At 37.9% G+C, this 12,209-nt stretch overlaps 1 protein-coding gene across 4 annotated transcripts in view; it reads left to right on the top strand.

Annotated features, from left to right (window-relative positions):
• FGD5 (FYVE, RhoGEF and PH domain containing 5) overlaps positions 1-12,209 on the top strand; it is a 147,045-nt gene that overhangs the window by 110,222 nt on the left and 24,614 nt on the right. For all 4 annotated transcript variants that reach the window (XM_026722998.2, XM_026722990.2, XM_026722985.2 and 1 more), the window contains exons 9-12: positions 4,462-4,512; positions 5,486-5,544; positions 10,402-10,473; positions 10,745-10,813. In XM_026722998.2, coding sequence (XP_026578783.1) covers positions 4,462-4,512; positions 5,486-5,544; positions 10,402-10,473; positions 10,745-10,813 — 251 coding nt within the window. The remainder of the gene's footprint in view (positions 1-4,461; positions 4,513-5,485; positions 5,545-10,401; positions 10,474-10,744; positions 10,814-12,209) is intronic.

The raw sequence follows: 12,209 nt of genomic DNA, 5'->3' as shown, positions 1-12,209 counted from the left end.
GACAGATCCCCGCTGATACCTCCAGCTCAAACACACCTCAACCAGGCATCCAGATGAAACCTAGCTTCCTAATAAATGATAGCCATTCATTTACTCGAGCCAAGCTGCACTAAACACCTCCAATACAGGAAACACAATGTTGCCAGCCAATCAAGACAAAAAAAGCCACAAAACAGACAGAAGATATTAGAAACACCAATCAAGCAGAACACAGCAAACTCCAAGACCAATAAACACAGACTAAGACTCTTAACCAATCAGGGTGAAGAAAAAACCATTCTGGCACAGCAGTAGGCTAGCCCCAAATTTAAAACAGAAATGGTTGTGAAAGTCTGACTCACAGACGAACACAATATAGAAGCCTGATGATGGCAGATGAGATTCTGCTGAAACGTTGCTACAATTTTAAAAGCACAACTATAATGACGTGGGAAAATACCAATATATTTACATATATATATATATATATATATATATATATATATATATATATATATATATATATATATATATATATATATATATATATATATATAAAATATTCGTAGATTTTCATGGGTACAGGTATGTAGGTCTTGGCATGTTTGGGTCTTTTCCCGTGTAAGATTGAGAGCATCTTGGCAATGTTTTGATGAGGTCCCACTCGCCATCTTCAGGCTGGTGCTTTCAGCTTCGTGCTTGTGCGAGCAAAGCGTGATCGGAGCTGCTGTCTCTCTATAAATACTGGTGGGGAGGTTGTCTTTGTTGTCATTTCTTGATTGGTTGATGGAGCTGATGTTTGCAGACTGGCTGGCTTTTTTGTAAGAACATGTGTGGCTGAGGTATTGGCTGTGTGTCTAGACAGGAGTCCCATGGGAGCCAAACTTGTCTGCCCTTGCAGACCCTGTAGAATAACAGAATATCAGAGTGGGAAGGGACTTTGGAGGTCTTCTATTCAAGCAGGAGTCCCTATACCAGGTATCAAACTCAAGGCCTCGGGGGGGGGGGCAGATCCGGCCCATGGGCACTTATATCTGGTCCAGGTGCCACCCTGGAAATAGCAAAGGACTGGTCCACAGTGCTTCTGCCAGCAAAAATGGGGTTCGGGAGGGCCACACCTTCCTGAGCTCCGTTTTCATTGGCAGAAGGTTGCAGGAAGCCGTCCCAGGCGAAAACAGAGCTCAGGAGCCCATTTTCACTGGCAGAGCACTTGGGCCACCACAGGAACCCCCCCCCAACATGAGTGATATCATGCTGGCCATGCTCACTCTGGCCACGACCACCTTGGCCCCCCAAGGTCAAACACAACCTTGATGTGGCCCTCAAGGAAATCGAGTTTGACACCCTTGCCCTATACCATTCCAACTGATTGTCTAATCTCTTCTTAAAAACCTACCATTTATGGAGGCAAGCCATTCCATTGGTTAATTATAACATTTCCACCTCTACCCCTTTAACGTTTGGCTACGGAAACATTAAGGAATAATCTTTGCTATCTTCCATCTTAGGAAATAGATTGTTTCTGCTATTCATCTCTCCTCTTCACATTGTGTTTGAACCAAATTGTTTTAAGTTCCTAGGCATAGTGTAAAAAAAAAAAGAAAGACACATATGAAAAGAACTGGGTTTATTTAGTGAAACTTTTCATGAAAGAATTTTTTTGTAGATGAAAATGTTACCTTCTTTATATTTATGGAACTTGCAATCATAATTTGTGCTTTATATCTTATGTATGAAGTGGGACTAGAAAATACATATTTTTTGATAAATGGATGCTAGGGAACATTGGCAGAAATAACTGTTACTCTTAGGTGCTGTTTGTGGGCTTCCTAGGGATCAAAATTATTGCAAAAGATGATTTCCCCCTGCTTTGGGGGGAAAATACCCATTGATTTCAATTTTGTCGGTGTTGATTCTGAATGGCTGATCCCTATGCACTTTTATTTGTCTCCAATGAGTCAAATAGTAAGAAACAGAAGTGTATGTAGTCTTTAGTGTTCAATAACTAACCCACTATTGTTGTGGAATATAGTGTCTAAATGTTTGTCTGAAATTGTACAGTTTTGTACAACAGAGTTTTCTGCCTGAACAGAGGATTGAACTAGATGACCTCCAAGATCCCTTCCAGCTCTGTTATTCTGCTATAGTGGTCCTTATAAATACATAAGAGTAGTATCTTTAAGTTTGAAGCTATTTGGTCTTGCTCATTTCAGACAAGCTTCTTAAATGACATCTGGATTTTTAAGTTATTTTCTTGGTTTAACTCTTTTTTCTCCTCTAAGAATACAGAAACAACAGACATTCCCTTTTTCTCATTAAAAGGCTGCCTCATCACATGCCAGCATTGTATCATTCCCCATGCTGCTGCTTTCATTTGTATTACTAAATTAGAATAATAAAATCTACTGCAGCATAGCCAAAGCACTACAGCTGCAGGATTTCTAACTTCCTATGCACATTTGGGAGAAATTATTGTAAACCACAATGATTCATCAGCTGGGGTAAGCAATGCCTCAAATCACAAGAGACTGCTTGGTGTATAACATACACAGATATTGCAAATTGGTTATTGCAGCAGCTCTTCCCTGAGTGACTTAGTAACTAGTCCAAAGAGCTCCACAAGGAACTGAGTGCCTCATCAGTTTTATATTGACTATGTAAGTTGCCACTCATATCAATTACTTCATGGTATCTATACGTGGTTTCAACACTAAGTATGATCTTCCTGATTAAAGAGAATGCTGCTGAGAATTAGTTTATATTTACCTATATATGGTTAATCACAATTGTAAGAGCTGATCCTGCCAAGGAGAAAACTTGATGTAAACATAGTGGGCAAGCACCACCTCTACCAACTCCAGGCCATCCAGAGACTGACCATGTATCCACTATCTCTCAAGCGCAGGGTGAAGAAACCTAGAATTTAAAGTTTAATGGTCCTCTGTATCTGGAGATTTACCATCCTTGGTTTTGGGTGGGATTGCAGATTCCATCTACTGCCCCAGATGGATGCAGTGCATTATCTGGAGGTCCTTCTGGACTCACTGATTAAGGAGCAGGTGGCGGTTGTGGCTAGGAGGGCTTTTGCCCAACTATGTGCACCAGTTATGCTCTTTCTTAATTGAGAAGCCTTTCTTTCAGTCTCCCACGCTTGGTTATCTCCATGGGTTAATGCAGTGTACTGTACATGGAACTATCCTTGAAGAATAAATATCTGGAACCTGCAGCAGGTGCAGAAAGCAGTGGCACAAACAGTTTTGGGCATCCCTAGGGTTGCACATGTAATATCTCTGCTATGTGAGTTGCATTGGGTGCCAATTTGCTCCTAGGTCCAATTCAAGATGTTAGACCTTTAAAGCCCTTCATGAGGCCAGCTACTTGAGGACCCATCTTGTACCAATTACATTAACCTGCCCTTGAGGGCACTCTGTCTGATTTTTTTAATGTGTTTTTACTCCTATTTTTAACTTTTTATTTATCTATGTCCCTTTTATATGAGTGTATGGCACTCAAGTGAAATGGGCGGTATATAGATAGATTAGAATTAGATGGTAGATAGATAGATAGATAGATAGATAGATAGATAGATAGATAGATAGATAGATAGACAGATAGATAGATGTGTGTGTGTGGGGGGGGGGTGGATGGATGGATAGATGTATCAGAGATTCAATATACAACATCTGTGATTTGTTTGCATTGCAGTGGTCAGGCAGCCATTATGTTCAAGGTTTCATTCTGGTTTGCCATACTATGTCTATCTGGCATGTCCAAGAGTCGTGTCCAAGAGTCTCCTGCCAACAAAATCGAAGTGCTGAATATGGACTTCAATGTCTGGGCAGCTCTGATTTATTGCCAGGTTCTGATGTGAAGCCTTACAATAATAGTTTTAACTTTGAGTTTGGCTGAAGAGCAATATAATTAAAGCTGAAAACAATGTGAAAAAGCATTCCAGTGTCTCAGGCTCTGTGGAAATGCACAATTAAACTTCGTTACACTTTTTAAAATCAAACAATGAACACGATGTGGGAAAACTATGAAGGAAGGCTATGTGGAACTATGTTATTGTTGCACTGATAAAATTGTCCGTCCTTTCAGGTCAGCCATGTGTGCCTTTGGCTGGTTTCCGAGACAAAGTTGGCAGACATATTATGGGGTAGTTAGTGAGGAATCTGTGGGCCATGCCAAACAGAACAATGATAGGAAAGGAGTTAATAGAAGAAGAAGAAAAAGATCCAGAAGGTATACTGTATATTCCCTCTTTTATTGGGGGAAAGTTTAGGAAATGAGAAGGAAGAAGAGGGAGAGAGAGGGTGAGTTTGACTTTTCTGGAGAAAGATCTCATTTCATGGAGGAGGAGGTCTGCAACATCCTGAGACACTGATCTTAACTCTGCTATTTAGATAGTTATAGTTACATTAATTAGCAGATCAAAATAATTTGAGACTTCCGACACATTTTTAATCCTATTTTCCCCCACAGATTACTTGAATAACCTCTGCCCTGATTCTGCTGAATATGAAGATACACAAGGTAATTTTACACAACCTCATTTTACCCAGAGCTGGGAATGATAAAACTCATGTGGCTTTGAGTTTGTGCCACCCACTCATTTTGAATGGTTAATGAAGTCAGAATTCCTTAAATTAGATACACTTCATTCTAGAATGGCTATCTAGAATGAACATTATGTCTAATGGTTGTTTAACAAAATTTCTGCTAAGTCCTACTTTTCTGATAATTGAGGGTATGACTTTGAATTTTAAATGTCTTTATTGAATTTTTAGGTTTTATCTTCATGATTAAGAACCTAGGAAAATAAATTTCTTGGATGTGTGATAAGGACTTTGTTTGAAAACTCCACACACTCTAGTATCCCACTTAAAGGGCTCTTAACATGTATTCTGGCTCAAACTTTATCAACTCTATTGACAAAAAAGAGAAGCTTAGCCTGAAATAGGCTTTTAAGCATACGTAGCAGAAAGCTTAAATCTCAGAGTTAAAAAGAGAAACTTTCATTTTATGATTCATGAGATTATAGAATTAGAATGGAACTTTTATTTTATCTCATTAAATTATTTCTACAATATGGAAAGGGAGAGGCTACATTGGAAACTTTTAGTATCTTAATTTCAGGCAGTTTATATTTGTAGTTATATATGGAATGAATGTGGAAAGGTCATCCTGTTATTTATAATATCCTTTCTAAGTATTCTTTTTATTTTGTAACAGCAAAGGTAGAATTAATTAGGTTGTAGAATGAAGTCATAAATTATAAAAAGATCAACTCTTATGCTTAAACTATGATGGTTTCTACACAATATAAACAATATATTTATGCTAAAACAAAAACCTTTGTTCTCCTGGAGAAAGATATTGTTCTGAAAGAATGCTGAATGCCCTTTACATAGAAGGCTGCAGTAAAAAATTAATAATAACAATAATAATATATAATTTACTTTATAAATTTCATAATAAATCCATGTGTTATTCCATTGCATTGCAGCGGCCTTGCTCATCATATCAGAACTTACAGATAGAGCCAATGATAGCATACAACAAGGGGTGAGTGCTAAGTCCTGACTTCAGAAATTATAAATCAACACTATCTTGATTATTTATTGTTAAAAATGAAATAACACGTAAGAGACTTAACATAATGGTATATTCAACTTTGACAATGTATGTGCATTTTGATGTTTTAACTTTGTGTATACAATTTATGTTATTATACACACATTAAAGTATTTATGTCCAGTAAGGTCTGTCCATAGAAATGAAAATGATTGGTTATTGATTTTTTTAGAACAAAGTAATGGGAGGGCACAACGGCAGGGGAATTGTCCAATGGGAGGAGGTAGTAGCCCACAATATTGAAGCATGTGAATTATTTGAGAATGCCAATGGACAAATAATAACTCTGCCTTGGTAGGTTTCAATTTTAGCATGTTTTTCCTCATCAAGGCTTCCTGACCTCAGGACAGGTCAACAGTTTCATCAGTACTACTCATGGTAGAGACATAAAGCTGAGTATTATTGGCATACTGATGTTACTGAACCCAGAAACCAATGCATGACCTCTCCCAATGGTTTCATGTAGATGATAAACAGGGAGAACAAGGACAAACCCCTACAGCATCCCAGAATCTCATCTCATCACCATTGAGTTGAGGGAGGAGTGGAACCACTGAAAAATAATGCCTCTAATCCTCAAAGGCAGTCCAGATAACTGCCATAGAAGATATCAAAAGCTATTGAGGAACTTACTAGAACTAGAACAAGCACACTGCCTTCATCCAGATCCTGACAAAGGTCATCTGACTAATGTGACCAAACATCTCCAGGACTGAATACTGACTAAAAAGGGTCCAGATAATCTGCTTCATCTAGTATGCTCTGTAGCTGATTCTTCACCAATGTACCAACAACCTTGTTTACCTTCCCCATTGATTTCTGATACCAGTTCCTGCCATTTTGAGATAGAGCATCCAAAAATTGGCCATGACATAGGTGCATCATTTTAAAACCACCACCGCAACAGGGAAGACTCTGTTACAGTAGTGATAAGACCTGAAGCTAAGACCAGGTTAGGGACAGATCATCATGGAGAAAATCTATTTATGTGATTCCTAGGAGTTGACAACAATTTGATGGCACACAATAAGCTTCATCAATCAGTCCTATTTCTATTGTATCCCTCAGATGGTTTCCTCCTGCTGAATGAGTCCTTTCCCTATCAAAAGATTTCTAACAATGACTGCTCCAGAGCAACTGCTACATCTAGAGCAATCCAAATAAAGATTATTGGACAACAGCAATAGCAATACACTGCTTCGTAATGCTTTACGGCATTTTCTCAAAAGTTTACAGAGTAGCATATTGCCCCCAACAATCTGTGTCCTCAGTTTACTGCAATCATCCTGTAAGGATCTGGAATAGACCAGCTTTTGTTTGTATGAGAATAGGAAGTGGAAGATTCCTACATACAATCTAAAAATAAAAGCAGCCCCCACTCTCCCCCCACTCTCTCTCCTTCTCTCTCTCCCTCCTTCTCTTTCTCTGCCCCTCTCTCTCTTTCTCTCTCCCTCTCTCCCTCCCTTCCTCCCTCTCTCCTCTCTCTCCCTCCTTCTCTTTCTCTGCCCCTCTCTCTCTTTCTCTCTCTCTCCCCTTCCCCACCACTCTCCTTTCCACAAATGACCCATTAAAGAAGCATCGAGGGGATCTCTGCATAGTGCCTTTTGATTAGCAATGCTAGCAGGAGCCTTCTAAACATGCACATAGACTTACAGCCCTTGCAAACCATCTGGGTGATTAAAATGTTCCAAAGGAATCAAACAACAGAGACCTGAGGATTGAGACGTTACAAGAGTGAACCGAAGCTGTGAATATAATGACTGTAATTCATTAAAATCTCATCCTTTTTGTATCCATGTGCCATCCAATCCTATCTCTTTAGCAGCAACCGAGGTCTCATTAGTTTTATTTTAGATAGCAAGATTTTACAGCTCGTCTGTGCTCATTGATTGTGTCCAAACTTTTCAACATTGGTACATAGTTAATAGAGTGAGAGTCTGGTAAATGAGCATTCTGATCTCTGAAAAGGAGGCCACATTTTATGGTGTATTTAATGTGTTACTATTACCAGTTAGGATGACAGCTGAATAACTGTTATTAAAAAAAAATACAGCTGATCCTATTAATGATACAGCTAACAGTTTGTTCATCTTGGCGTGACTTAAAAGTTTAAGAGCAGACATGGGTGGGGCACCAACACATAATCCGAAAGTGAAATGTAGACTGGGAAGATAAATAAAAATGTCACAAAAATATTCTAGAAAATTAAAAGTTAAGTTCAATTCAAGGCAGAGTGTTTCTGCCTCAGCAGATGGCAGTGCCTGAGTAGCTTTGAAAATGAAGCAAACTCAAACCCCGGTTAATGCTGGGTAATTCTCAGGACTATAGGTGAGAAAGGATTTTTTTTAAAAAAAATGCAGAGGGAAGCAATTGCTTACTGCTGCCAAGAAAATTACATGAATGTGAATCACCAGAAATCCAACACAGCTGGATGTTATTTGTGTTCCAAGCAGCCAAAAACATCTGACTATATGAAAAATAAAGTAACTGTAGATGTTACATTAAAAAAATTCCCATTTAAAATTCAATTTATAACAGTATAATCTATTGAACATCTTAACTATGTGCATAGCTTCCCTCCCCACCCCAATAATTATAGGGCCAAAGCAAGCAAAAGACATCCATGGACTTCACACTTCCATGAATGACATTGTTAAAAAAAAATAAGGGTAATCCAGTCTGGATCAGGATACCAAGGAGTTTAAACCTTTGGGCCTGTACATATTCTAACTCTGATTAACCTTCTTTGCCTGCTAATTTCCTGAGTGGCAACTCATCTAGTAGGTCCAATGTTTAACTAATCTGAAATCTCAGTCTGAGAAAGAAGAAATGTAGTGTGACATCCCCCATGTTGCACTGCCCTGTTTTGCCCTTTCATTAGGATTACCATATCTGTGCTGCAGAAACTCAGAGAGCCACTAGATGACAGCAGAGCAATACATAAACTTCCAGCTCTTTGCTGCTCTCTAGTGGTTTCCTGAATTTTTGCAGCCCAAATACCACCTAATGCTCTTGCCATAGTGCATCGAGTAGGAATGTGATTTCTACAGGTAAGTTCATATGCAATTATTTGGAGAAGAGGAAAGAATCATTAGTCCCTTCAAGCCAGTGTTGGACAAATTCAAGATGGTTGTGCTAAATAAAGATGTAAAAGAGTTTTGTCGCAAATTCCTCTGAGAGATCATCTCAAAAACAATTCTGTGCAAGGGTGGACAGAGTGGCAAGTACTATATTTCAGTATGCTTGCCCTTTAAAAAGCTAGTGTGCACCAATCTCTTGCGAAAGGTGCTGCTGCTTCCTTCTTTGACATCCCCATGAATATCTATGATCAAATGATCATTTCAGGAAGCGTTGGAGAAAGAAAGATACTTTTCTGAAGAAACCCAGCTTAGACCTTTTGTAGTATACGTAGCAGACAGAGCTCTTACCAAAGATAAGTAAAACTGTAGAAGAACCCTTAGACACACTGAATATCCTTTTAAAGGATATTGCAATTGCTGTTCATCCTAGCAAATTTTTTTATATATTTTTTTTCACTACCAGATTAAAAAAAAACTGTACAAGAAGTGGAGTTAATGGCCACATAGCTGATTATACTAAATATGTTACTGGCTCAATTACGATGCTCTTTTTAAAGCTAAACAAGGTAGCTATGCTCAGAAAATGCCTGGTATCACAGTGTTGATAAGAAGTAATAGGTATCCTCATTAAAGGCAGGAGTTTAGGGGTGTTGATCTAACTGAAAAAAAAAAAAACATCCTACACTGTTCTTGTGGGTACACCAGTAGCTTAGCTGTAAAAAAAAAAAAAACCCAGCCATATAACTCTTTTCATAGTGGGAAAAGAAGGAAACATCTGCTAGAGGCAGATCAAGCTGCTTTAGAGGTACATTAGCAAGGGATAGTGAAACAGTTGGCAATTCTGTTGTGGAAGATTGGACACCCCCAACAGAGTGTATACCTGAATTCTTGTCAAGGAGTATGAAAGTTCTGCATGGTGGAGAAGTTGTATTAATTAAACTAAGTGTTGTGGTTCTGAATTCTCACAATTAGCTATGGTTTATAATTTATGTTAGAATTCTCTTGTTCCTCATCTCAGTTGGATCGCTATAATTTCAGTGCAGAAAACCTGGCACATAGCATAACACTTCATTACACAATATATGCAGTGGTGGGATTCAAATTTTTTTACTACTGGTTCTGTGGGTGTGGCTTGGCGGGCATGGCTTGGCGGGCATGGCTTGGTGGGCGTGTCAGGGGAAGGATACTGTAAAATCCCCATTCCCTCCCCATCCCACTAACCTCCTTTCCAGCTCCATTCTCCTGTGCAGGGCAACCAAAGAAGACCCAGCCAATCAACTGGGACTCTGGTGGCAGAGAATAAATGGGGGCAAAGTCAGTCGGTTCTCTGAACTACTCAAAAATCTCTGCTACCGGTTCTCCAGAACTGGTCAGAACCTGCTGAATACCATCCCTGAATATATGTGATAGTAGACAACAACTCAGCACCAATAACTGAGGATTTCTTCCTACTGCTTCTCAATCTCAGATAGAAATTCACCTGTTTGTTATTTGTGGATGCAGTTGTATATGTACAAAGACCCATACTTACTGTATTCTTACACTAATCTATTTCTCTAGAATTTTCTTCATTTATTAATCATGTTATATAGAGACTGATGATGCTATATTTCAGTTGCTTTCCTTCATTCAAACAGAAGCACATCATGTGCATTAAATATAGTAAATTTCTATTAAACCACACTATTTTTTTCTTTTTTATCCACAGGAAAATTTGCAGAAATTGGTACATATAGAGCACAGCGTCAAGGGACAGAGCAATCTTCTACAACCAGGAAGAGTAAGTTCTCTTTTGATATAACATTATTATGTAAAGATTTGAGGTTCAGTCCAGTAAAGGTTTGAGTTCAGTAGATCTGATATCCTTGATTATTTGTCAATATTCATTACAATATGACACTGCAAACTTTACGGTTTCATTAAACCATTTCTCTTTAATTTAAAAGGCAATTAAGGAGTGCCTTGAGTGGTGTCTGTATTCTGATTCAGATATTGAACTACTGAATGTAAACAAAAAAAAAATGTATTTGTGCCTCTGTTTTCTTTCTCAGATATTTCTGAAAGAAGGGACATTAATGAAAGTGTCTGGGAAAAATAGGTATCCTCGACATTTATTCTTGGTAAGATTTTGTTTTTACTGTCTATTAATATGCAGTCAGATGTACATGAATGGATCTTTGCAAATAAGGCAGGCAATCAGCAATGTATTTCCTAGGGAATAAATAACATTGGACACAGTGGGACTTACTTATAAGTAATCAGAATTCTTAATGTTGCAGCAATATAAATGCTAGTTTGGACATTATTCCCCAAAACTTTAATAAATATTTATGTATTTTTTGCTTGTGGGAAGCTGGCAGGGAAGGATGGAAATCATGATCCACGTCACCATGGCACCCTGCAATGGTTAGAACTTCAAGGACTGTTCTTAAGTACAGTTAGCAGTGTTGCAAGTTTGAACAATGACTGAACATCTGGTCATTAACTGAGGACATTTACGTTACATTTACTTTCTTATTTGAAGCCCAGTTTTAGGCTATCAAGGTTGTTTTGAATGTTATTTTTAAATTCTAGTTCTGAATTAGATTGTTAGCTACCTACTTAATTTTGTGTTGACTGAAAAATTGATTCCTTAAAAGATTTAAAAGATTAAGAGCAAGTCCTGTGGCTCCCCACTTGATACCTCCCTCAATTTGATGAGGATCAATAGATGAGTATATTTTTGAGCATGGATTTCAAACTAGCTGCGTATCCACTCAATAGATATATAATTTAGCTCATACTTAATTGTCAAATAAAATGTCAAGATATATTATGTCTACATCATTCCCATAGTCTACTAAGTTATCCAATGGAAAATCAAGATAAAATTAGTTCTTAACCAATGTGTGCTAAATTCTAAGAACCATTACATTGTTTTCAATGCATTTATGGTTCAAATACTTCAATATCTGCTCTAGAATCTTCCAAGGAGTTCAACTAAATTTGAATTCAACTAAATTCCCAGTCCAAATTTACTTTTTTTCTATGTACTTAGTTCCCAGAGCATGATGAATTATATTAATGATAGGAAGTCTTAAAGCATTCCTTTTTTAAGTTAGTAAAAGGCTTCAGGTACCAACTGCAGTGGCAAATTTACCAGTAGTGGGCGTTTTCTTCCTCTTGGTTGCTCTCTTTCCTTTCCTGAAGCATTGAAATAGGACCTAAAAATATAACATAGTTTCAGTTTCAATTATGTTTTCCTAGATTTTGTCATTCAAATTGCAAAAGACGAACTCATTGCTATATAAGCTGTGTGCGTTAAAATAAAAGGAAAACCATTTCTGAATGAAATGTGAATTTAGATTGTGCTTCAAGTTGTGTGACTCAAAATTAGACTGGCTGTTCACTGCAGGGGAGAAAATAATTATCTCTTGGCAGTTGGAAGTATTGCAAAAGCAAGTTTTTGTGGGATTTAATGGCACATGAACAAATATATACTAGTGACATCCTTTCCTGTTTTTCATCCCTTCTGCC

The sequence above is a fragment of the Pseudonaja textilis genome, chromosome 2 (assembly GCF_049901715.1).
Source record: "Pseudonaja textilis isolate UNSWEBS1 chromosome 2, rPseTex1.2, whole genome shotgun sequence".
Lineage (NCBI taxonomy): Eukaryota > Metazoa > Chordata > Lepidosauria > Squamata > Elapidae > Pseudonaja > Pseudonaja textilis.
The sequence above is the reverse complement of the archived record's forward strand: the minus strand, read 5'-3'. Positions and strand labels throughout refer to the sequence as shown.